General features: G+C 39.4%; 1 protein-coding gene across 1 annotated transcript in view; it reads right to left on the reverse strand.

Moving 5' to 3' along the window:
- The window catches only part of LOC130085056 (MAM domain-containing glycosylphosphatidylinositol anchor protein 1), a 245,484-nt gene that overhangs the window by 30,886 nt on the left and 200,896 nt on the right, over positions 1–13,702 (reverse strand). The window contains exons 12-15 of the mRNA XM_056250613.1: positions 9,696–9,870; positions 8,322–8,345; positions 7,213–7,365; positions 6,557–6,718 (exon numbers count right to left, since the gene is read on the reverse strand). Coding sequence (XP_056106588.1) covers positions 6,557–6,718; positions 7,213–7,365; positions 8,322–8,345; positions 9,696–9,870 — 514 coding nt within the window. The remainder of the gene's footprint in view (positions 1–6,556; positions 6,719–7,212; positions 7,366–8,321; positions 8,346–9,695; positions 9,871–13,702) is intronic.

Genomic DNA, 13,702 nt, shown 5'->3' on the forward strand with positions numbered 1-13,702 from the left:
CTGAAACTAGCAAAAAACACTTGCGTCGCGCTTGGCGCTGCATTGCGCCGGGTTTATGATAGGGCCGCATGTGTATAATCTGAAGTAACCATTCAGTACCATCTGTATGATGTACCTCCACAAGTAGTTTTTTTCTCGAGGGAGAAAAAGTCACTATAATAAAGTCCACATGTGTCATTGCTGTACAGACATTACAGTTTTCAAAGCGATTCGAAGAAAATCAGGAAACTTTTAACAGGAATGCTGTGTTGTATCAGAGCCCCACTATTAGCTCTCTGCCTTGGCTAAAAGCATCTGCCACGTTTCAATGGCCTCAATCACGCTGAAGAGGTGCTCGCTGGGTGATTTAAAAAAACTGAAATCGTGTGCTGGTGCATCTTTAAGGTGATTACACACACTCAACACATAAACCATTGCAAAAAAAAATAAAATAAAAAATTGCACCAGGCACTTAAAAACCACTCTTGCGCAAAGACCTTTAAAATAAACAGCTAACCAACCCTTTAAATAAACAATTGTGCCTGTGTATATGGACAGGATCTACTAAAGGCCTAAGGCTCCAAACGGACCTCTGTGCTGTCAGACAACACAACAGATCCAAACATCAGAGGCCCTTGGCTAACCTTGACAAAGGTCAAACACAGCCAAACACTCATTCGTCTTTGTAATGAGCAGAAGATGGAGGTTGAGCAGGAAAGCTGGACGGTGGCAAGCAATTGTAAACCATGTTCAAACCAATGTGTAGTTCAGAGTTTGCTTTCTACATGATGTTTGCTTGCTTGAAAGCAGTGTTATTATGTTAAAGGGATAGTCATCATTTACTCACCCTCATGTTGTTCCAACCCTATGAGTTGCTTTCTTCTGTTAAACACAAAAGAAGATATTTTGAAGAATATGGGTAACCAGACAGTTAATGGACCCTATTAACTTCCATAGTTTTTTTTTTTTGTACTATGTAAGTCAAAGTGGTCCATCAACTGTCTGGCTACTGACATTCTTCAAAATATCTTCTTTTGTGTTCAAAAGAAGAAAGAAACTCATACAGGTTTGCAACAACTTGAGGGTGAGTAAATGATGACAGAATATTCATTTGTGTGTCAACTATCCCTTTAACTACAACATTTGTTATTTGAAATAAAATAAATAAGTTAACTGAAATAAGATGAAAAAAATATATATAGAGATGAAAAAAAAACTGGGATTGTAGCTGCTTGCACTCCAACACATTCTATAGTTGCCTTGACAAGAATTTTCAAGTTCAAAAGACTTCCTGTTACTCATTAGGAGAAGAATTTCTTTTTAAGTTGACTGTAATTGGACTTAATTAGTTGAGTTAACTTGAAATTGAATGTGATAGGTTGCTCAACTTTTTTCTTTGCAAACTCTGATGCGCGAGACACTGCAAAAAGATGTCTGTCTAGTACGTTTACATTCAAAACAATGTTTTTTGCGTTTTTTAACAGTTGCAAAGTAAGTTTCAAATGTAGTACCTACACAGTATGCGATTTCAGATGCAGCGAATGAATACATGCAACAGTTAGGGTCCATTCACACAGAACACATTTTAAAGACACAGGCCAGAAAAAAAAAAGAAAAGATAGTCTATAGATGCATTTTTTAAAAAGTTTAACTACTTTTAATTCGAGCACTGCATTTTTTACAACATATTTTAGAATCTATGCTGCAAAAGACCCCAGACGCGAATGCAACAGTTAAACAGGTCCATCTAACGTGCGTTTGCATAGAAAACCAATGGAAAAGCAGCGCAGAAATGTATTCTATGTGAATGACCCCAAAGTCTGAGCAAACAGGCCATTCATTCTTGTATTACCGAATAAAGTGTGTGCATCACTATACAAAAACAATGACTGGCAAAACACCATGTCAAGCCACTGCTGTCACCCACTAACAGGAAGGGTCGCACTGTGATGTGTAATGAGTGAAGGATCTAATGGACTGACTGGTGCTGTGAGTGACTTCTGCTCTAATGGATCCACTGGCTGGACAACTCTCATTACAACTCCTTTGTAATGAACTTCAAGCCTAATAAAGTTACGGTCTAATAGAACATGCTATTGTGTTGCTCTTGATGAAAAATCGATTAGATTAGATAGTCTCAACAGTGTGGAGAAGACCGCAAATGATAGAAAAAGACAACATGAAATCAAATTTGACTATTTAAATGACGCACTTTCAGGGGTGCATGTTAATCCAATACATTAGCCTAATAGCACTGTGTTTATGGGATCTAATCAATCCCGTTAAACCCTGTCTATTTCAAAGAGTAACAAAAAATAAAAAAACAAGATAAATAAACCAAATTAAAAAACAGAGGAAATAAGAATTATTATTATCATTTTTTAAATTTCAAAACTAAAAATACAGCAGATAAAAAATGAAATGATGAAAAAGCAGAGAAAATAAAGAAGGAAAAATAATAACAATAATAATGATGACTAAATAATAAAAACTAAAATGCAAAAGTTAAAAGGAAGAGGAAATAAATCAGTATTAAAGACATCAACTGAAAATGTTTCCCTATAGTGTATTTTAAGTTGATAATTTTCACAAAATGTCCATGGCCCCCAAAATATTTTGTTGTGCGAATATCTGAACATAATATATATATATATTAATAAATAAATAAAAAGAACAGAGCCTCTGCTTTAAAAAAAAAAATCTAGCTTCATGCATTTTTTTTTTTATGTGGGTAAATTTCATTAAAAAGCAACATTTTGAACAAAAAGCTGAGAACATCAAATTTTTGTCAAAGACTACGTCCAGATCAGATTCAGATCACAGATGGAGTAGATAGAGTCCATCAACACCCCAAAAGCTTCACAGTCCTAAAGCTCGTCCTGGGTCGACAGTAACCTTAGGCAGTTTCGATGTATATTATGTTAAATGATCAAGTTGCTGTACATGTGCGTAAGCAATGCTTCTATCACTTGTTTGTGCTTCTTATTTGCTTGTTTTTGGATCAAGAGATTCAGTACTCTTTCAGAAGATGCATAATAGCGCCCCCTATCGCATAACAGTGAAAAAAATTATAATTCCAACAATGGTGGGGATGGGGTTAAAAGATATTGTTAACTCTTGATATCAGTTTAAAACACAAATACGGGCCTTCACCCTCTAACCAGATAATCCAGAATGTGCAACGCTTTTTCTGTAGGGCTATCAAACAGAGACAAGCCTCCAGATAACTGAATATACTCCACACACACACACACACACACAGAGAGAGAGAGATGTTAAGATGTGATCAAATCTGTCTACGCACAGGTGAAGATCATTCAATTTAATCAAATAGCTCAAACATGTGAGCATAAGAGAGCTTTTTGAGAAACATTTTTTTTTTTTAAATCATACCGCCCCTAATCTTTTGAACGGTAGTGTATATATTGCGTACATTATGTTCTGCAAATAGCGCAAGGCTAAAGCCTCAATGTGCTGATTAAGCTCTGCTGAATCTAATGGTAGTGTGGCTTAACCAACGCAGAGCTAATCTCTTCAATTGCTAATTGGGATGTAATCAAATCGAATGCAAGCACAGTGGCGCAAATAAAAGTCTAAACTCTCATACTGCTAATGAGGTTGTAATTTATGGCCAGCATCGAGCGGCTAACACAGCCCTACACGTTAAGATTGCTAACAGGGACGTCTGTCTCTCAGTAGGGCGTCTCATGTAATGAGAGTCGAGCCAGCTGTGCCTCCTTCTCAGCTTAGCATCTGTGCCCACAGTGCCGCCCACATGCCAATGCTAATGATTAGCAGATTAGTGCACACAGACAGTAATCAGCAGATATATGATGCCAACATCCAGACTATAACCGATAACTGCGACCAGTCACATGAAGGATAGAGATGAAAACTGTTCAAACCAGCCTAAGCTGGTCCAGTCTGGTCACGCTGATTATGCCAGTCTGTTCTGATGGTCTTATGAGGGTTTTGGACAGGGAGATCAGTAATACCAAACCAGTTTTTTCTCCAGCAGAGATTCTGATGTAAACGAAAGGAAAATAAAGATTTGCAGATGCAAAAATAAATAAATTAATTCACTAATCAATAAAATATCACACTTTGTTTGTCTTTAAGCTATTCAATTAATTTCGATATATCGTACAGGCGTAATATATATATATATGTGTGTGTTTGTGTGTGTGTATATATATATATATACCGTATATATATGTGTGTGTGTGTTTGTGTGTATATATATATATGTGTGTGTTTGTGTGTATATATATATATATATTTATAGTATACTACAATACTGTAGTAGCAAATAAAAATACCTCTAAACTGGCAACTCTCATTTAAAAGCAGACAGAGTCAAATATGATGGTTAGAGAGCTTTAGTAGACAGCTTGAGTATGAGGTTATGTGCGTGTACACCCTAGGGTGATTTTGATCATGATTAATGTGATTCGCCTTTCAATTTTCATTTTCATTAAGGACCTGCTGTCCTCTCCGACTCCTAAATAGCAATGGAATTAATAAAACATACCCTTTGAAATATACAGTGCAGGCCTGCAGCAGGGAATCCAAAATGCCTTTGGAAAGCCGAACAGATTGAAGCGTGTTCTGTGTTCACCAGCCGCCCCCCATCGCGAGCCCAGCCCGTGTCATGAGTGGCAACTGGCAAATAATTACACGGGCTCGTCTCATTAGAACAGGAGACAGACAGTGGAGACGCACAGGTAAAGAGAATGAGGTGGAGTGAAAGTAAAAGCAGACAGACAGTCAGAGAGAGAGAGAGATGTACAGTAGAAGAGGAGAAAGAGAGAGAGAGAGAGAGAAGCACAATTTATGGACCGTTAATGGGCTGATAAAGTTTGAAAAGAGAGCGCAGATAAAAAGCGAGGGGAAACAGTTACTTTCGGTTACTTTATTTGTCAAGCTGAAAAATGAGGAAAACAACAACAACAACAAAAACTTTTGGTCGGCTGTCGAAATTTAGCTTGAAGGAGTTTTCTGTGATAAATTCCTTACATTAATGAGCAATTAAAGTCTGTGAGTACAAGTGTGTGATAACAGGTTGTTCCCAGAGAGTTACAGATCTTTGAACCCCATCAAAATCACCCATTAATCACTGTTCATGTTGCATTTTTTAAATTATAACAACATTATTTACTGTTTTATGAGTTATTTATGCCTTAGAAGGTCGTAATAGAGAGGTTTTGTCAGATTGAGCTTACTTCTAGGGACAGTTTTGTCATCATCCCCACCACCCACACATACATATAGTATCCTGAGCAAACAAACGCATTTCTAGAAGGCTCTGCTCCAAAACGTAGTCTGCTGTCTAATTAAAAAGCATTTTAAGCAATTTAGCTTTTCAAGAGACCTTCTCTTAGTACTGTTCTAAGTGGCCGTTCACACGGGACATGTTCTTGCATTGAAAAGCCGCTAAAAACAGTGCAGAGGAATGGACCACAACGTCTCAAAGAACATTTTTAAAAGTTGAACTTAATTTAACGTGACATGGTGTCTAAAAAAGTGGCAACCGCCATAGATGCCCACTTAGCACATGTTGCCATAAAACAACAATGAAAATGTAGTGTAGACGGATGATAGAACGTGTCCTGGGTGAAAGGCCCCTGAGGCAGTGTCACATGTTTCCTTAACATAGAAGATAATTCCATAATGCATTGTGACGAGTGGGGAAAAAAAATAGCGTAGCGTATATGAAATGTTAATCTAATTACAAATTGACTATTCTAGCCAATGTTTGTGAGTGAAGTGTACTCTTTTAGAATTACTACTGTGTGACGCTGATGTGTTTTTATGTTTTATGGGCACTTTCCATGGACATAATGTTTTTTTAAACTGTACAAACTGTATATTCTATCTCTTTACACTAACACTACCCCTAAACCTACCTATCATAGAACACTTTCTGCATTTTTACATTTTCAAAACATCACTTGGCATGATTTATAAGCTGTTTTCCTCGTGGGGACCAAAACATTTCCTCACAAGGACAAGGATTTTGGAAATTGACATCTTTGTGGGGAAATTTTGTCCTCATAATGTAGGGTTTACCAGGCCACACACACACACACACACACGACTGTCTTGGAGCAAAGAGAATAGACAGATGTCACTTTGAAACAAACCTTAATGATTTAACAGTCAAGATAAATAAGTAATGGATGTGTGGATGCCATCACCTCTCTCTATGACTGTCTGTCCTTCACTGTCTTTGACCTTCTGGTGAACGCTACTCATAAAGCACTGTACTTTCCTTGACAGATTCAGCTCAATGCTGCGGTAGAGGAGAACGCTTTTCAAGACACAGCAAACTCAAGTTAGAAGCTGAAGTATATACACATGTGTATGCACACGCACAGATTTCTGCAGGGAAACACCGTCCTCAAACTTACAACCTGTCATATCGAGACCACTTTCCACTATCCAATCGATTCTCCATGAATGCAACAGCAAAACAACAGGTAGTCAAAGTAAAATAGGTTTCAAAATCGAGAATTGAAATATTTTTGTCTCTCTGACTGAGATGGTGGGAATTCAGACTATAGGGTTAAAGGCTCACCAATATGTTTCCCGTTCATGTTGTAGTAGAAGGAGACACAGTATGGGGTTCTGTTGGTCCCCGTCGGTCCTCGCGCTGCCGTCACATTGTAAAGTGGAGAGAGCAGACGAGCTCGGTCCCCGGCCTGACGGGGCCGCGACGTCTCAATGTACATGTAGAAACCTTTATTGTAGAAGGAAAGTACAAAACACATGTGTTACCACAGGGTTTTTCAAAGAGGGCAGGAACAAATAATAAAAAAAAAAAAATTTAAAATTTAAAAAAAAAAAAAAAAAAAAAAATTAAAATTTAAAATTTTAAAATTTTAAAATTTAAAAAAAAAAAAAAAAAAAAAAAAAAATTGTAAAATTTTAATTAAAAAAATTAAAAATGTAATTAAAAATAATAAAAAAAATAACACAAAAAATAATAAAAAGAAATAAATAATAAAAAAAATATATAAAATAAAAGAAAATAAATTGTCTTCAAGGATACAAGTGAGTCTTTCTAGGGAGTTTCCACTGGGAAAATTCTGTAAAGGTACGATATTAAGTTCGAAAAAGCGCTATTAAAATATATTTGAATTGAATAGAAAATGTTTCTTTTCAAATGTAAACACCCATAATTACTGTGATAGTGTGTTGGTGGATGAGGATGTAATTTGTGCGTGTTTTTACCTTCTTTCGTCCCACTCCTGTCCGTATCCGGCCCTGTATTAACCGACCGCTTGGGATTCTGGGTGAGATGGTTCTGTCTGGTCCAGTCAAACACATCGCTGCGGTCTTGAGTGAACCCACATATCCTAATATCCTCAAAGCCACACACTTGATCTAAACACACAAAAACATGAAACGGATTCGAAATTCACCTTACTAGTTAATTGGCACTTTAACATGTTATGATTAAAGTAAAATAATACTCTACGCAAGCTCATGAATGCAAAAATGTGATACTGAATATTAAAATATGTTGAAGCACAATTTAGAAGTATTGATACAAGGGGCGCTATAGTAGCCATAAGCAAAAACTGTATATGTCGTTCAGGTCAAAGATTGTCCCAAATGAAGCATTACAAATGGAAAACCATATGGGAATTAAAGTGCAATATATACATCAGAGTGATTGTGGGTGTGCAATCTGAAGCTGACATTTGCCTCATAATAGCGCAAGAATGCAGCTCAAACTGTTAAGTACGGGTAAGCACTCGCACCTGCGTTTGCGTACTTGCATAAAGTATTTTTCTGGCCTAATACTGGTGAGCAAATCTAAGGAGAAGGTCTGTAGGTTCTGTTATAAGGAGGCTTCTCCACAGGCTCCTCTAGAGAACTGAAGTACTCTCAGCATTGCGGCGTTCACAGCGATTACCCTCATTTAACAAACAGAATACTGTAGTTAGTCACCCAGGACGTCTCAATTCACACTTTAAATGGCTGATTGACTCATGAGTCATTTTCCATGTGTGAGAGAAGACAGAGCGATGAATGAATGGAGAAGAATGCAGGATTTCCATGTTGTGGTTTGAAATCACCATTCTCTCCCCTCCACAAGCATCCAGCTCTTCAATTTACTCTGCTGATCTCCAGTCTGTTTTAATTTATGTTTTTTTTCCCCTCTTTGTAGCTCTTTGGCAAAGCTCTGTGCTTATGCTGCCAGTAGAACTGTGTTGAATTTAATTGGGAAGAACTGAAAGGCAGGGCAAGCGTGAGATGGGAGGACGGTTTAGAGGAGAGAGAAAGACAACACGCACAAAAGCATCATGGAAAGAAAAAGTAAAGAACCGTCTTACCTGAAGGTCTCGGATAAGTGTAGGCTGCAAGAGAAAAGAAATAAAGATTATTTAAATATATATATATATATACATACATACAGCACACAAGGTTGTATGATACAACTACAAAACACTACCTAAAAACGCTATATTTTTCAGCCTTTTGACAAATACTAAATACCGTATATTTGACTATATTCACATAATTCCTCAAAAATAGCACGAATGTTTTGTTCCATAATATAATCTTACTATTTTTAAATTAGAAATTAGGTTAAAAGAAAATGATGCAAGCAATAAAATCTGTAAAAAAAATTGTTAAAAGGCATTTTTTCAACACTTAATATACCAATATAGAGACCAATATAAAAATATGTACTGTAGTAATAAATAGCATAATTACAATAAATCAATAAATAATATTTACATCCATGTGTTTTTACCAAACATTTGGATATAAAATAAAATAATATTAATAAAAATAATAATATTAATAAAACACACACACACACACACACACACACATATATATATATATATATATATTTTTTTTTAAGTAATAGCAATAAATAAATACTTACATATATCTTACCAAACATTTTAATATAATATAAAATATCTATAAATGATAAAACACATTAATTAAAAACATTTGTATGCATTTATAATAGTAGCAGAAAGTAACATATATCATATAACCCAATTTAACATATAATACAAAGTGTATACTCGTGTATGGAATTGTTGTGTGTATCACAGAAGAAGGGTTTGATGTCTTCCAGCCGCATTTATTCTGGAGCTCGGCCATTTTTTGGTCTGCTGAGAGCAAGTGCTGAGATTGGGAGTGTAAGATTGAAAGACTATCCAATGGGATTAGATTCTATCAGCCGTTTCTGAGATTCAGACTCGGCTCTCGCACTGAAACCGCTGGCCTGTTCCTGCTGTTCTGGAGCCATCAGCAAACTCAACACACGATGGCTGCCATACTTTTGACATCTCAATTTAACATAATCCCAAAAGCGAACCCTCACATTTGAAATGCATGACCTCTGTTGATGGGAATCATGAGGAATTTAACAATTCTGGCTCAGATTCCCAATCCACAACCAGCCCAGCTTTGCTTTGTGCTTGCCCACATAAAAATATCAAGATATCAAAATTAAACAAGATTGTTGTTTTCCTACCTGAATGTAAAATGTGAACTTTCATAATATGAAACTTCCAGTGAATATGAAATATATTGCAGATATATTGCATATCTCTGTGCATTTAAACATCAATACAAAAGTGAATAGATACGAGGAGCCTACACATTCAACAACTGATAAGTGACATCTTGCATGCAATATGATGCAAATACCAAATGACTTGCATAACTGTAAGGTGACTTACGTTCGGAGTACTGTATGGTGCGTGTGACTGTGTTTCCGGTGCCGTAGTTAGTTATGGGAGTAAGGCTGACCTCGTACGACAGGGGAATACGCAAGTCCGTCAGCGTGTAGGACATCAGCACACCTTTCAATGGCTCTTTGGTGGTGATCTGCTTGGACAAAACCATCTGTCGGCTCTGCAGCGAGAGGAAAGGGGCTTGAATCATCATATCATGATTAAATGATATCCAATTAGTTACCATTTATACTTGTCTTAACATGAAATCATACAGTACAGTTCAAACGTTTGGGATCGGTAAGCCTTTTTAATGTTTTTGAAATCACGTATGCTCACCAAAGCTGCATTTATTTGATCAAAAAGTATATTTTTTTGTGAAATATTATAACCATTTTAAAAATCTGTTTTCTATTTAAATACTTTTTCAAATATATTTAAAAGTTTTTTTTCTGCAATTTATTTCAGCATCATTACTCCAGTCTTCAGTGTCACATGATCCGTCAGAAATCAATATTGCTGCCCAAGAAACTGTGACGGGTTTTTTGTGTGTGTGTGTGTGTTTTTTTTAAACAGCACTTATTTGAAAAATAAATATTTTATAACATTGAAATAAATGCATCACTGCTGAATTACTAACATCTTACTGACTCCAAACTTATGAATGGTCGTGTATATACATATACACATGTATATTAGTACATTATTAAATGTTTTATAATTCCACATTTTTGAAGAAATTATTGTTTTTATGTGTTGATGTCTTTTGTGTTTCCATCTGTGGAGTAACTCATACCATGAATAATTAATTACTTGTTTGTAAAAAGTTGCATTTAAAATCACTTAAAAAATCATTAAGCTTTGAAATTTATGGATGATACAACACTGATGTCAAATGTTGCACTATTATTATTCCTCGGCTGTTTTTTTAACAGAATCACCCAACAATAACGAATTCCATATATAGCCGTGTGTCTCATAAGTAGAGCTGGCATTATTTTGGATTAGTAACTATTTCATTGGGGAGGGGGGGGGGGGGGGGGGGGGGGGAACAGAAGAGGGAAAATAGAAGAAACTGTAATATGTCAATGGACACAGACACTCGTTCATCTGACCATACGGCTTTTCACTTTCATAAGCATTTTCCCTTTCAGTGAGGACAGAAGATGTACGCTGGACACTTGTTGCATCACACCCGGTGTTGTACATCTCTAACCTCCACAGAACCACAGAAAGGCCTTCAGTGCAATGATTTGCTGAGTGCAAGGTCAGCTGGTATCCAGCCACCCTGCTGTAAGAAGCTTTCGCAGTCTTTCCTCAGGCACAACAGCAGTGTGCTGACTAAGAACACTTGCTGAAACAGATCAACTTGTCATCTCTACTTTGGCTTCCCCATGGGATATCTCACAACGCCTCTGAATGCTGCTGGGTTTGAAGCATTTCTAAAGAAATTTTAGCGAAACAATAGCATTTTATGTGTGTGTGGTGTTTTTTTTTTTTGCCTAAGCTTTGTGATTTCCCCTATAAACGTATTGATTCACTTTACAAAAAGGCATTTACCATTGCAGGTACTGTGTACTGCAAGTTCAAACACTAGCAGCTAAAGCAATGCAAACTCTTAGCTCGATTTCAATCTAAATAAAGCATTGCACTCTTATTATTATCAATGTTGAAAACAGTGCTGCTTATTTTTATTTATTTTTTGTGTGTGAAAACCATACACTACAATTTAAAGGTTTGGGGTATGTAATATATATACAGCTTTAACATCACTATTATATTAAAACAAAAAAACAGCTATTTTAATATGAAATAATATTTCACAATATTACTGTTTTTACTGTATTTTTGATCAAATAACTACAGCCTTGGTGCGCTTAAGAGATTTCTGTCAAAAACATTTCAAAATCTTAATGTTTCCAAACCTTTGACTGTTACTGTAACGTGATGCGGTGAAGGCAGATAGGAGGCTGGATCCAAACGCAGTTTACACGCTTTATTTAAATAAACTCAAACAGACTCAGAACGTGGAACAAGAATCTTTACACTGGGAAACCAACACTCACGTTAATCCTGAAACATATAACCACTCACAAAGACAGGGCAGAAACACAGGGCTTAAATAATCAAGTACAAACGAGCTAACAGGATAACAAGGGGGCGTGGTAAATGGGAAACACCTGGGAAAACTAATGACAAGACAGGGAACCACTAAACATGACAGGACACAAGACCCACTTTATGACATAACCCCCCCCTTAAGGGCGGCTCTTGACGCCCAACAAGACAAAAAAAAAACAAAAAAAGTTCAGGAGGGCGGTGAAGCACAGGCGGTCTTGGGGGAGGGATGGAGGGCCAGGCCCGTGCAGGGGAACGGGACCAGGACCTAGGCAAGGCGGGCCTGGGCCGCAGAGCGTGGGCGGACCAGACTGGGCCGGTGACCAGGGCGGAGCAGGACGAGGCGAAGGCCAGGGCGGAGCAGGACGAGGCGAAGGCCAGGGCGGAGCAGGACGAGGCGAAGGCCAGGGTGGAGCAGGACGAGGCGAAGGCCAGGGTGGAGCAGGACGAGGCGAAGGCCAGGGTGGAGCAGGACGAGGCGAAGGCCAGGGCGGAGCAGGACGAGGCGAAGGCCAGGGCGGAGCAGGACGAGGCGAAGGCCAGGGCGGAGCAGGACGAGGCGGACCAGGGCGGAGCACGCTTGGCAGGAGACGAGGGCATAGGAGGCTCAGGAGGAGATAGCATCGACAAGGTCCATGTCAGCGCTGCCTCCATGACCCTTTCGTGGGACCTCCTACTGCCCCCCCCCAAAAAAAATACTTGGGAGAACCTATGGGAACAACCTCCGGGCTGGCAACGGGCTCTGGGACAGTCTCATGGAGCTTGATAGATATAGGCAGGGCGAGGCGCAGAGGCGGGGCCGGCAGGGCGAGGCGCAGAGGCGGGGCCGGCAGGGCGAGGCGCAGAGGCGGGGCCGGCAGGGCGAGGCATCTGGGAACGCCCTCCGGAGCCTGGCGAGCCAAACGAGTCCTCCTCTTCCTTCTGCGACGGCGCTTCACTGGGCTTGAATCTTTCACTTGGCTGGATTCACTCACTTGGTTAGATTCGGCACTCGATTCACTTGTCTCGGCGCTAGACTCACTCGATTCAATTGACACAGCACTTGATTCACTTGACTCACTTGATTCATTCGGCTCGGCACTTGACTCGGGGCTAGATTCACTTGACTTGGAACTTGACTCACTTGACTCGGCACTTGACTCGGGGCTAGATTCACTTGACTTGGAACTTGACTCACTTGACTCGGCGGCACTTGACTCGGCGGCACTTGACTCACTTGACTCGGCGGCACTTGACTCACTTGACTCGTTCGCGCCGGCTGGCACGCGTTCAAACTCCGGTTCGGCCGGCGAAACCTCCGCCGCGGTCTCTGGATTAGCAAATTCAACAGAACCAGTGCGGAATACGGGCTCGAGGGGTCCGACACGAAGAGTGGGTTTGGCGGAGCAGAGGTGCAGCGCGGGTTCGGCTGAGCAGACGTGAGGCGCGGGCTTGAGGAGCGCGGTCTCGGCTGGGCAGACGTGAATTGCAGGCTCTCGCCGCTTCTTCTCCTCCACGCCCACAGTAAATGATGAACCGCTCCAGAAGAGGGCCAGGTTGACATACCCCTCCAGGGTCCAGCTGGTACAGTCATCCGGCATTAACTGGGCAACGTCCTCTTCCAACCCGCTCCAAAACAAGTCCAACGTCCTCGTCCAACCCGCTCCAAAACAAGTCCATGAGCTCGAGGTCGTCTAAAGCCCCCAGACGACAGCACAACATAAAGTCCCTCACGTACCTCTCGATGGACTGGCCTTCCTGAAATATCGAGGCAAGGAAACTTCTGAGGGCCTGGTTGCTGACAACTGCTGGATCCATATTGCGGTGAGTTGTTCTGTAACGTGATGCGGTGAAGGCAGATAGGAGGCTCGATCCAAACGCAGTTTACACGCTTTATTTAAATAAACTCAAACAGA

This window comes from Rhinichthys klamathensis, unplaced genomic scaffold (genome assembly GCF_029890125.1).
Source record: "Rhinichthys klamathensis goyatoka isolate OS25496 unplaced genomic scaffold, OSU_Roscu_1.1 h1tg000072l_1, whole genome shotgun sequence".
Lineage (NCBI taxonomy): Eukaryota > Metazoa > Chordata > Actinopteri > Cypriniformes > Leuciscidae > Rhinichthys > Rhinichthys klamathensis.